The sequence below is a fragment of the Thermobia domestica genome, chromosome 4 (assembly GCF_964235325.1).
Source record: "Thermobia domestica chromosome 4, izTheDome1.hap1.1, whole genome shotgun sequence".
In the NCBI taxonomy this organism is placed as follows: Eukaryota; Metazoa; Arthropoda; class Insecta; order Zygentoma; family Lepismatidae; genus Thermobia; species Thermobia domestica.
In genome coordinates, this window is record NC_137457.1 from 282,975,542 (window position 1) to 282,989,636 (window position 14,095).

General features: G+C 39.1%; 1 protein-coding gene across 3 annotated transcripts in view; it reads left to right on the plus strand.

Moving 5' to 3' along the window:
- phr (deoxyribodipyrimidine photo-lyase photorepair) overlaps positions 1 to 14,095 on the plus strand; it is a 50,303-nt gene that overhangs the window by 22,314 nt on the left and 13,894 nt on the right. For all 3 annotated transcript variants that reach the window (XM_081756022.1, XM_081756021.1, XM_081756023.1), the window contains one exon: positions 7,080 to 7,238. In XM_081756022.1, the coding sequence (XP_081612148.1) occupies positions 7,080 to 7,238 (159 nt within the window). The remainder of the gene's footprint in view (positions 1 to 7,079; positions 7,239 to 14,095) is intronic.

A 14,095-nucleotide genomic window follows, 5' to 3' on the forward strand; every position in this document is an offset into this window, starting at 1 on the left:
CCAAATAAAAATTAGAGATTTATAGAAAAAACAAACATTAATCAGAGAAACCTTTCCCAAAATACTTTTCTAAATCCGCTACTGATTATTTGTATAAAATGGTTTATAAATAAAGGTATAAATGTATTCAATGTTGTATCCGAAAGATTATTGCTAAATCAATGCACAGCTACAGTATAACAAATGTGGAAGTACGCTCTGACGTATATATTAAAAAATGTACACTGATGGATATATTGAAAAACATAAGTTTAACGTGTGTGCTAGAAGCTACAGTACTAAGCTCTAAGAAATGCAAGTCGGATGACTAAAAATGAAATGATCTAGAGAATTAAAACATGTCGATAACTCTTAAGTTAAATAGCCTCTAAAATTGTACTCAAATGCTACGTACTTCATGTTTACTTAACTTCATAAAACATGTGATCCATCCATCATGATGATGAATTCCAGAGCGAAATATTTCATTTAAATTATGAAATCTTATTTAACAATAGAGTATACTATAAGACATCTATTTAGACGAAAATATCATTAAAATGAAAAAGCGAAGATTTTCGATTTTCCCCCAAAATTGGCTTTTATGTAAAAAAAAAAAAAAAAAAAAAAAATCGATTTAAAAAAGCCGGCTTTTTTTTGCATCTCAAATGTACACTGATAGAAGTGTTTTAAAAAATCATAATAAAATTACAACTGTGACAGCACTGGTATTTACAAATAACTTGATAGTGGCGTGGTTTCATACTATGGGTGCTTTTAATTTTAAATTTTAAATTGTGAGTAATGAGCTGCTGGATATGAATGGTGATAATACATGTTGGTCAGTTTCTACGTGAATATTTCTCGCAAATCTGTGTCGTACAGTTTCATTACAGTCTGTGTCGTACAAGTTATATGTTGACTTGTTTATGATTATATCAGAATGCTGAGATATTAAAGACATCATTAGTGTATGGTTATTGTCTGGTATTGGTGTTTTATTGTATTCTAAATACAGGAAGTTCACTCATAATAAGTGTTACAGTAAGAAAGCAAGCTTATAGTATATTTAAAAATAATAAAATGAGGGTATTGGATGACTATGGGGATAGTGGAGGCCAATTAAAACTATCGAAACCTAATCAGAGTGTCCTACAGTGTCCTGAGTCAGGAAAAATTTACTTATTTAGTCGTGGAAATTCAGAAAAAAAAATCAGGGAAATCAATACCAAGATGTTATTGTGAACCTTGCTGTATACACATTCATTCTGTTTCGCTCCAATATATATATACAGGGTGGGCCATTTTAATTAATCCACGGAAATATCTGAAAAATGATAAAACATAGAAGAAATGTTTCAAGTACACGTTATATATTGCTAAGGGGGAAACCCAATTCCGCCAAAAGTACCCCTCCCCCCCCCCCTAAATGGGGGTAACAGGGGGTAACTTTGAAATGTCAAATGGGAACATGGGTCGAGTAATACCTCGTTCGAAAGGTCTTGGAAAACTAAGTAACGCTGTACCAAAAGATGTTCCATATTGTGCACCGGTTTCAAAATGGCCGCCATAATATGGTTCGGAAACTCCAGTACCCGTAGTGTGAAAACCATGGAAGGTAAATAAATGGAACAAAATTGAAATACGTAAATATCATAGGGCATATCGAACGGTGTGGTCCCTGTGATCCCAGTGGCCTCCCTAAAGGAATCTTGTGGGCTAACTTCAAAATTTCAAATAGTAACATGAGTCGAGTGGTACCTCGTTCGATAAATCTGGCAAAATCTAACATATTGCAGGAGAAAACGATTGATGTGAAATGGCAGTGTTCTCAAAAGGCCGCCGAAACATAGTATCCATGTCAGAGAAAAGGTTTAGTACCCGTAGTATGAAAGCGATTGGAGATAAATCAACAAAAGAAAAACTGGAGTAGCTAACTGACGTAAGGCACATCGAGAGGTGGTGTCGGGGTGACTCCAAGGGCCAACTGAAAGGTATCCGGGGCCAACTTGAAAATTTCAGATAGCAGCTTGAAGCGAGTAACATCACGTTAACATAGACAAATTAATATCAAACAGCTTCTGTAAGAAAATTTTCGACATGAGACACGGTTTTCAAAATGATCGCAAAGACATGGTGACTGTGTCTAAGAAAACATCTAGTGCCCATAGTATGAATACGGTTAGACATAAATGAAAATAACGAAAATTAAATAGGAAAACCACGGAGGCGTTCCAAGGCTCGAGAATAATACAACAGAGATAAAAATATTAGAGTAAAATTGCCATAATGTATAGAGAGAAATCCAAGTCCTGCAAAATAATCTCTTCCTGCGCTCTGTATGTGAGTGGGGTGGAAAGTAAAGTGAAAGTTCAAACGAGAACTCTACTTTAATTCGTAAATTAAGGCTAACCTTACAAATAGGTATGGTGTGGTTGAAACATTTGTTTGTAAGGATGACGCTGTAGTGACTTAAAAAAGAGAAACTTTTATGCAATGCGTGCTGGTTATTCAGAAAGCATTTCGGGGATATACGTACACACCGTTTCATCCCTCAAGCTCACAATATGACATGAATGCTAATAGTTAATCAAAATGTAACTGTGGCCATCCGCGTTAACTTAGTGCACCAATTCCCTATGCATGAAGTCTGCCTTCCAAACAGCATTGGGTAGGTCAATCGTACGCCCGAACCGTTGTCCGGTCGGACATTGAAATTTTGAAGTTAGCCCACAAGACCCCTTCAGGGAGGCCACTGGGATCACAGGGATTACATCATTCGATATGCCCTATGATATTTACGTATTTCAATTTTGTTCCATTCATTTACCTTCCATGGTTTTCATACTACGGGTGCTGGAGTTTCCGAACCACATCATGGTGGCCATTTTGAAACTGGTGCACAATATGAAACATTTTTTGGTACAGCGTTACTTAGTTTTCCAAGACCTTTCGAACGAGGTATTACTCGACCCATGTTCCCATTTGACATTTCAAAGTTACCCCCCGTTACCCCCATTTACGGGGGGCGGGAGGGGTACGTTTGGCGGAATTGGTTTTCCCCCATAGCAATATATAACGTGTGCTTCAAAAATTTCTTCTATGTTTTATCATTTTTCAGATATTTCCGTGGATTAATTAAAATGGCCCACCCTGTATATATACTGTATATATATATATATATATATATAGTATGGCGCTAATGGCTATATACACAGTATGCGTTGTACAAAAGCAGAAGAGCGATTTCTGACAGTAAAACAAACAAAAAAGTTCCAATAAACATAGGGCGAAAACCCCCACGTTTACGTGTTATAGGCTGCTAAAAACATGAAAAAAAAAAAAAAAAATGAATTCTAAAGGTCCATAGCTCCAAAACTATGGGACTTACTATAGTCGGGTCAAGACTACACTTAGGAACTAGTATGTGCTCTATCCAAAAATACATGTTTTAGAATCCTAAGGTACTCACGCACCAATTTTTATGGAGGTAGTTGGAGAATACTTTATATCATAGGCCCGTAGTCAAACACACCCTATAAAAATTGTTGTGGAAGCACCTCAGGATTCTAAAACACGAATTTTTGGATAGGACACATTCTAGTTCCTAAGTGAAGTCTTGACCCGACCAAGGTAGGTCCCATAGTTTTTGGTGCTATGAACCTTTAAAATTCATTTTTTCGTGATTTCGGCAGCCTATAATACGTAAACGATGGGGTTTTCGCCCTATGTTTATTGGAACTTTTTTGTTTGTTTTACTCTCAGAAATCACTCCTCTGATTTTGTATAACGAATTTAGCGCCATATTATATATCTATATATATATATATAAGCATTACAACCTTCAACTTGGTCGCTCTTTGGAACGGACACGAAATGTTCTACACTCAACTGTTCCAGACATCAGATATATTTCTGCTAGTGTGAAACTGATATACATATTGATGAGGAGTTAAATTTAAATAAAATTATATTTCAAAAATTTATTAAAATTGATTAAAATAAAGACAAGAAAATGTAACAAAATTAGAGACAAGTAATTACAAAATTTAAAATTAAGTAAAAGAAAAACATTAATAAGATATTTCAAAATTATGATGAGATTGTAATGTTGTCCAACTTATTGTTTTTGTTTTATGTAAGTTGTAAACACAGACATGTGGATTTGTAATGTTATGATAACAAAGGACAACAAATAAGCAAGTTGCAGTGTAAGAGTTATTGTAAGATTTATTTGTTAACATTAACACAATTTTGGGATGTGACAAAACTGTCAGATTACGGAAATAAACGTCTGGAGATTTTGTCTATTTGATGATCATTGCAGAAATGTGAATTTCGGCAATGAGATAAGCAAACACGTGGAGTGACGTGAATTAAGGTAGCAGTTTAAAAATCAACTTTTTCCAAATAAATACCCTACCTAAAATGGAACTGGATTATTCAAAAAGCATTCACGGATAAAAAAAAAAAAAAAAAAAGTCAGTAAATAAAAAAAGTACTAAACAGCAAATAGTTTACAAGTCATGGTAGACTATTTTCAGTTATTAAGTTTTACCATCGTTTAAAGTTCTAAATCCTAGTAGTTACATCGTTCCAAGTCGTTGGGGTTTGCTAAGCTGCACCTTGTTTCCAAAAAACAACCAACAACATCAATTTGAGAGGTATGTGTTTGTTATCTAATCATCGTTATCAAATAAATGAAATAATCAGGCTTTGTGAGTTGTAATCTGGTAATGTTTTGCATATCCCGTACACACAATACAAATTACACATCAATGGCAAATCACTTTAATGAAAATACAAATTTTAATAATAAAACTTGACACTGTGTTTGCTTTCCTAAAATAAATTCACTAAATTTTTCCTGGACATTTTAAAAAATGTTCAAAGGACAATCTCCCTACTTTCAGAGCTACGCAATTGTTATAAAAAGCACAACTAGGGGGGTTAACAATATACGAGGTTTGTCCGGAAAATACATATAAAAGTTGAATAAGAACTTTATTTTACAATTATTGAGGTGTTACAATATGATCTCCTTCAAACTACTCTCACTTAGACAAGGTACACTTCTGCCAACGCCGTTTCCACTGTTGATAACATTGCTGAAAGTCTTCAGTTGGGATGCTGTTCAGTTGCCGTGTCGTTTCTGGCTTGATGGCTTCCACATCTCCCAAGTGCCGCCCCCGAAGCACATTTTGCATTTCGGAGACAGGAAGAAATCACAAGGGACTAAATCGGGTGAATAAGGCGGGTGGTCTGTCACGGGGATTGAGCTTCGGGCCAAAAACTCACGCACAACGAGCGACGTGTGAGCGGGCGCATTGTCGTGATGAAGGATCCACCTGCCCCCTTGTGCCAAATCCGGTCGAACTCGGGCCACACATGCTCTGAGACGTCTCAAAACTTCCACGTAAAACTGTCCGTCCACACTGTGGCCGGGAGGGCATTGGATCTTGCTTTTCGCGACTTTTTTGTTCTTGGTTCTGGTAGCTTCCATTCCTTGCTTTGAGATTTGAGCTCCACATCGAATTCGTAAAACCAGGACTCGTCTCCAGTGATGACTCGGTTGAGAAAGTCCCCTCTTTCCTCTGCTTCCAACCAATCCTCACAGCACTCAACCCTCTTTGCTTTCTGTTCTGGAGTCAAGAGCTTCGGTACGATGTTCGCACACAATTTCTTCATTTCAAGTTTTTGTGTCAGAATTTCGTGAACGATTGTTTTGGGAATTGACAGCCCATCAGCAATCATTCTGACTGTCAATCTACGGTCTTTAAGAATACAAGTCCGAATTCGTTCAACATTTTCATCAGAACTCGATGTCGACGAGCGTCCTGAGCGAGGGTCTCCTTTCGCGTCTTCTCGGCCTTCCCGAAACGTTTTTAACCACTTGTTCAGGGTTGGTTCCTTCAGAGAATTGTCTCCGTACACTTGTTTCAAACACTCAAAAATCTCACGGCCATTCTTACCTAGCTTTGCAAGAAACTTGATGTTGATGCGTTGTTCCTCAATCAGAGAGAGCTCCATGCCGACGGCAGGTGAAACAGGGTAACTTTCAACAAGCAGCCACACACTCCTACTGACACGCAGAGCGCTCTGACTCGAACTGAGCGTTGATGGGATTGGCTACAGCAGTAGTGCCACCTGGCGGTGACTGCAACCTGTAAAATAAAATTATTATTCAACATTTATACGTATTTTCCGGACAAACCTCGTATATACATTGTATATATATATCTCTCCAGGGCCGCCGACCCTAGACAATTTGCCACACTGTGCAATGAAATCATTTGACGCCCCTCCCCCTTCTCCAGAAAGAACATATCTTAAAAGCCACGATTTTAAGTATGCTACCCCCTCATGAACAACGAAGGGGGGAGAGCACTCGCACTCAGAAACCCAAACACTACAAATATAATCCTGTTGTTTTTTCTCTTTAAATACTCACCTATTATGTTAGTGAAAGATAAAGCAAACACACCTGCAGAGGAAGGGTGGTAATCCTTTTTATAGAATTCAATATCGAGCTTCAATATCAATATATCCGTTTGCAATTCCAGAGCAACTAGCTCTTTTGTCCTCATTTCTTGATTTTCTTTCTATATCTGTTATTTTTTTTAAAAAAAAAAAACTTCCCACTTTCTATGATAAGAAACTTGTTCGTGACAAAGACAAAACTAGTTTTCATATCAAAACTGTGATAACTAAATGGGACAGGTGTTCGCTACTGTTCGAGAATTGAGTTCTTGTATTTGACAACAATCAAGCAGTTTATGCTGGGATTTGTTTGACCATTTGCTTGAACACTGTCCATGTAACCTTAAACTAATGCGACCTAAACATGATTTATAAATGTAGTATTCAGATAGAAGGTCAACTTGGTAAATTTAACTATCATCATCATGAGGTCTGTTTCCAAATCTCGTGCAAATGCACGTGTTGCACATATGGTAGAGCCGGCCCTGGATATAACCGTTGTTAACAACTTTCATCAAGCATTTCCTTTAGATAAAATAAACTACAGTAAGGCAAATAATTTCTTTAACTGAATTTCTTTTAGTTATATTAATATGTTCATGGATAATCTTTTGTTACAGGTAGATGCTCACAATATAGTTCCATGTTGGGTGGCTTCTGAGAAACTGGAATATGCTGCTCGAACTATACGAGGTAAAATAACAAGTAAACTGTCTGAATTTCTTACTCAATTCCCGCCTGTCATCAAACACCCGTATCCTGCGAAGGTAAAAGCAGAGGTAAGTTTTTTTTTTTTTAAATATGTAATTTAAATACAAGTAAAAAACAGAAGTTTGTTTTATTTATACATTTCATATTTTAATTTACATTATTTTTTTATATTCTAGGAAAAGATTAAGTTAAAAATTATAATTTTTAAATATAGTGTTTCAGAAAAATTTTAAAATAGTAATACAGTGCGAAAGTAAATGTTTCCTATAACCATGTGGATGTGGACTTTAATTTGATTTCAATTTAGCCTCCCTTTGAGTAGCGAGGCTATGTGAGCGTGTGTGATTTTTGCCACCAGAGTCGGCGAGGTCTAATTTGACCTACTTACCCCCAGGTTAATCTCTTACATGGATCATAGCGAAATGGTAATGCGCATGTTGTCTCTGCTTGTGCTCGTGTATGTATGGTGTCCAACTTTCTTCCCCCACGATGCGCAAAGTATCGATCGCACCGGATTTTTTGAACGTTAACTACGCTACGAGCTGTGATACAGCTACGTGATCAAAGTATACTGTTTATGAGTATGTCGTGCGTAATTTCTATCCCAAAATTTCTTCATTTACGAAGTGGTATCAAATAGTTTCGAGATTAGTTCTGTTTACAAGAAAGTGCTTTGTTTACCTACGTTTACACATTATCATCTTCATAATAGTCAACTTGTACAGCAATACAGCGCTCCCAACGTTTCTGCCACATCTGGAATGTGCCTGGAAGTCTTCTTTTCGAAGCGTGTCAAACACCTTCTGAGATTCGCGCTGGATCTCCTCAGTGGTGTTCAAACGGCGACCTTTGACCTGGATCTTCAGTATCGGGAAGCTAGTAGGCTTAGTTCGTAGGAGACATATCTGGCGAGTAGGGTGGGTGCGGAAGTGCGATCATCTTGTTTTTGGTGAGAGAGAGACATGTGAGGAGAGCACGGTGACGAGATGCATTGTCGTCGTACAGCAGCCAATTTTTCGCGTGCCACAGATCCGGTCACTTTCGCCGAATATTCTTCCTCAGAAGTCTTAAAACCTGACATTAGGACTCGCTATTGAAGTCTGGACCCTGAGAACGAATTCGTGATGCACAATGCCACGAATGTCAAAACTAGATGAGCATGCACTTTGTCGAGCTTCGGACCTGCCTTGCCTTTTTCGGTCGTGGAGATGATGGGCACTTGCACTGTAAAGACTGTTGCTTTGTCTCAGGCTCGTACATTTACTCCCAAGTTTCGCTACCGATAATGTTCTTCGACGTGAAGGATAGTTCATGCACGGCACACTGACGGAGTTCTTGTCAGACTTTGACGTGATGTTTGTTTGCTCCTGGTCAGCAGCGTAGAGACGAACTTGGCAGCAACACAGCGCATGTTCCAATCACACGTAAGGATTGCTTGTACTGTTCCGTATGGTTGTGGATTGTTCTCTGACGATCTTTGTGCACAAGTTGACGAAGGGTTCTACATTTTTGGGTATTGTGCTCGTTGAAGGTCGTCCTGATCTCTCGTCATCTTCCAGTGATGTTTTTCCGCTCTTGAAGCGCGCGCGCTACCCAAAAGACCTCAAACGACTCAATTGAAGCATCGCCGTACATTTGTCAAGCGTCTCTGTGGTGGATTTGCACAGTTTCATACAAAATTTCACGTTCACTCGTTGCTCTAACTTGCTGTCCATGATGAATTGGCAGATATGGTAATGCACGTGGTCAGAATAGCACCAGCTGCACAGCTCCCGATGTACACAGGATGATGTCTCGTGGTACACTGAATTATGAAGGTCGATGCTCCCTGTGCCTATGCGTGTAGCCTTGCGCTGCCATCTGTTGACGTATTACAGAACTAGTCTCGAAACTTTTTGTAACACCTTGTGTTACCGTATATATTACTGTACACCACCATCATCGCGGCCATCTTGTAGTCTGCCATCTTGAATTCACGTCCAAATTGTTTAATAGAAAGGCATTCATGTGATATATCGTTTTGAGGTTGTTCATCACAAACACATATCTGAAAATAATTTCCAACATATATCTTACATTTAATAGTTACCTTCATAATATCTATTTATTAATTTACAGTTCTCTTTCCTAACTTAAAAGGTAGTTTTGCCTCATACTGTATACTGTAAATCCATTCAAACCTTGAGATCGCTAGTGGCACCATTTAATGTTATTCAATTGAACTAATTTTTCTTGTGGGTTACTTTGGGCTGATAGGAAACCATTTTAGGACAGTGATATTCAAAAAACTGGAAAGCCTAAAAAGAAGGATCACCCTAATGTACAAGGATGGTTCAGAAAGTAATACCTCCAAGATGATACCTTTATTTGTGTTTGACAGATACTACCGATACGGGTATCAGTAGAAAGCTTGCAATGTCAGCTATAAGTGGTGGTATCATTTTTCAACATAGTCCCCATTACGGGCAACACACTTGCGCCAACACGAAATAAGATTTTTCATGCTGTCAGCGAAGAATTGTGGTGCTGCTCTCGATACCATTGCCAAACTACTTCTTCCACCTCCGCGTCACAACTGTATCGTTGGATTTTAAGGTGATCATTAAGTTCAGATCCTTAGTCTGGCCCGCAGTGGCTTTAGGGTCTCAGGTTAGACACCTGAATGTCTGCAGTCAGAAATTCAATGACAGTCCACTGTTTCAACCGGACGTCACAACTGGATGCCATGGATTGCTCCATTAGTTTGGAACGAGAAGAGATAGGAAGGTGAAACGAGTGACATTCTATAGCTTAAACATCAGTGCATTAATGGTAAACAGTTCAGAATGTTTGCTATACTATTGGACAAGTAGTAAGCTTGGAGGCATTACTTTCTGAATCACCTTCGTATATACACCAGGTGTATCAAAAGTCCGGGGCCGTAAGCTAACTTCGTTCCTAACAAGGGAACCTTCCGAAAATGATAGTTGCAGTGAAAGATGTGGCCTATGCCAGTTGAAAGGGCTGTAACAGAGATGAGCATTCCCAAAAAATTAGCTGCCCATAGCAATAGGTTCAAGAAATATAAGGGGTGGAAGTTCGGGAAACAGCAAGGTTGGACAAGGGGGAAAAGTGCAAATTCCGCAAAAAAGGGGGGCACGGCAAAATACAATGCTGACAAGTGATGTATAGGAAGAGACTTGCCACAATAGGGAACAAATGAAGGCCACCAGTGGGGTTAACAATGTTGCCAACTGCAATGAAAAGTACATGTTTTGCAAAGAGCACTATATGTACTAAGTGCAATATTCAGTGTCATGTAGAACATAAGATATGACGTGTATAATCAGTGGTACAATCTAACAAAAGAGAATAGAAAAAACAGAAGTACGAAAAATACGGAAAAGATTAAGTTGGCCATAATGCGCCACATTTGATCACGAGCTGTGCATATTAGAATGAACAAAACAAGAAGCACCAACTATGTAGGAAACCGACGTACCTAGAGTCGAAAAGAAAAACTAGTTCCAAAGTTGGTAGCACTGGCCATGAAAATCCAGACAATTCTAATATAGTTAGGCCCCTCGCTTCACAAAAAGAAAATTCCGGCAAGAGGCATTAGCCTTCGCATCATTTGTACATGCTCGTCCACATTGTACGTGCAATTGTTCGATGAGACAATGGTCTAAACAGAAGATACATTTGCAGTGAGCACAGCGGAATACTGCCAATCCGTCATACATGGTACAATGGTCGCCTGTGAATGTCTCGAAACAGTACTCTACATGTGTCGGAATCTTTGGTGGTCTTTCTATCACATATCCACACCAGTAGAAAGCAAACATAATCAAAGGCTTGATCTGCTGTGTGTTGCTGTCTGCAGTACTATCACCGCCTATATGATGTATCCAGAGTGTCCCACCTAAATCTGCGATTGAAATAGTTTCAAAGCGAAAACAAATGTGACACATCCAGTTGTGCAGGAATGTACCCATGTCAGCGCGCGAGAAACTTCTGTGAGACGCAAGTGCCCCCAAGTCCCCCATCATAGGGTCCCAGGGGCCAACTTCAAACTTTCAAATAGCACCATTGGTCGAGTTACATTTCTTTCGATAAATCATGGAATATGCAATAACGCATATCAGAAATATTTACTATGTGGGATTTCAAAATGGCTGCCAAAAATATCTGCTCGGTGACAAGAACAACGTGCATTTTTGGCGGCCATTTTGAAACCCATGCTTCATATGGCAAATGTTTCTTATAGGCGGTGTTGTATCTATCTAGAGAAATATCATCCGCCCCCTGTTCCCATTTGAAATGTTGCGGTTGACCCCTCGAGGCTTATGATGGGGACCCTGGGGACTTGCTTCTTACAAAGTTTTCTTGGCCCTCGACATGAGTACATTCCTGTGCAATTGGATTTGCAACATCTCTTTTCGCTTCGCAGCAATTTGAGATCACAATGTTCGATGCCATGTTAAGACAACATATATTTGTGGTGGCCATTTTGAAAAACATGCTTCATATAGCAAATGTTTCCTATATGTGTTGTTGCACATTCCATGATCTATCGAGAGAGGTACCACTCCGTTTCTGTTGCCATTTGAAAGTTTGAAGTTGGTTCCTGGGGCCCTATGATGGGGATCCTGGGGGCACTTGCTTCTCACAGACTTTTATCATCCCCTGACATTGGTACATTCCTGCACAACTGGATGCGTCACATTTTTGTTCGTTTCTCAAATCTTTCAGGTCACAAAGTTTGGTGGGACACCCTGTATATTCCCACATACGACCCAACCATGACATAATGTTTACTTCTATTATAGATTGTTGGCTCAATCCAACCATTTCATGTTCCCCGACTTGGCATTGCCTCAATCACCCTAGCATTGATGCATTCCGAGTGAAGCCTATTGCCGGATTTTTTTTTTTTTTTTTTTTTTTTTTTTTTTTTGTGAAGCGAGTGGCCTAAATATATTAGACTTGTCTGGATGTTCATGGCCAGTGCTGCCAACTTTGGAACTAGTTTTTCTTTTCGACTCTAGGTACGTCAGTTTCCTGCATAGTCGGTGCTTCTTGTTTTGTTCATTCTAATATGCACAGCTCGTGATCAAATGTGGCGCATTATGGCCAACTTAATCTTTTCCGTATTTTTCGTACTTCTGTTTTTTCTATTTTCCTTTGTTGGATTGTACCACTGATTATACGCGCCATATCTTATGTTCTACATGACACTGAATATTGCACTCAATTCATATAGTGCTCTTTGCAAAACTTGTACTTTTCATTGCAGTTGGCAACACTATTAACCCCACTGGTGGCCTTCATTTGTTCCCTATTGTGGCAAGTCTCTTTGTATACATCACTTGCCAGCATTGTATTTTGATGTGCCCCTTTTTTTTTTTTTTTTTTTTTTTTTTTTTTTTTTTTTTTTTTTTTTTTTTGCGGAATTTGCACTTTTCCCCCTTGTCCAACCTTGCTGTTTCTCGAACTTCCACCCCTTATATTTCTTGAACCTATTGCTATGGGCAGCTAATTTTTTGGGAATGCTCATCTCTGTTACAGCTCTTTCAATTGGCATAGGACATATCTTTCACTGCAACTATCATTTTCGGAAGGTTCCCTTGTAAGTAAAGATACAAAGAAATGGAAAGAGAAGAAAGTTATTGAAAATATGTGGTTTTCAATCTAAAAAGATGGAACTTTACCAATGTTAAATGAAAAAGCAACATTTACAGTATATCAGGCTGCTCTAATATAACGTGAGGGCACGCAAAAATGACACGCGGAATGTGCACATTGTTATGTCAGGAAAGTTAGAACATCTCGCATCCGTTTCTCAGCAATACATTTATTGTTCGTATGGGTATGGTGAGGGCCCAAGGAAACAGCCTGCTGAACTGGCAACGTTTCTTCTTCAGAGTTAGTCTATGACCCTGGTCTTTTGAAGCACCCTGTATATATATATATATATATATATATATATATATATATATATATATATATATATATATATATATATACACGAGGGTGGGCTGATAAGTTCTCGGCCCTACCCAGAAGGACTTGAGCTGCAGCCATGAAAGTGTGAGGCTATTCAACAGTGTCTCCTCGAAGGTCAACACACTTGGCACTTCGATGCTGCAACTTCTCCAACCCCTAAAAAAATCTGGCGAGTAAGGTGGGTGGTCAATGCACAGAAACCCTAGGTCCCTCAGAAAACCCATTGTTCTGTCACCCTTGTGGACGGGAGCATTGTCCTGCAAGAACAAGACACCTCGTGTCACTTTCCCCGGCGCTTTTCTTTAATAGCGTCTTTTACCTTAGCCAGCAAACTGCAGTAATACTCTGCAGTTATGGTTTGGCCCTTTGGAAGGTAGTCTGAGAGCAAAACACCATCCTTATCCCAGAATATTGAGGCAAGCACCTTCCCTGCGGACTTTTGTGCTTTGAATTTTTTGGGCTTTGGAGATCCTGAGTGGCGCCATTCGCATGACTGCTGTTTGGTTTCCAGATCAAAGTAATGCAACCACGTTTCATCCTGGGTAACAAGCCGATTCAAAAAATCGTCCTTGGAGTTCGTAAAATGGCGTAAAATCACCTGTGATGATCTTGCACGTTCGCGTTCCTGATCCGCGTTCAAACATTTCAGAATCCATTTCGCAAAAAGCTTGCGCATGTCCAACTGATCATGGATTATTGACCCAACACGTTCTTTGGATATGTACACTTTGTCAGCTATCTCCTGAAGCGAAATCCGTCTGTTGCTCAAAAATCAGGTCATGAATCTGGTCCACTTTTTCCGGAGTTGACACTGACACTGGCCTGCCACACCTGTCACCATCTTCTGTTGAAAATTCACCACGCTTAAAGTTCGCCCACCATTTCTTCACAGTGGAGTATGAAGGGCACTGTCCACCCAATGTGTCTAGCATGCAACCAT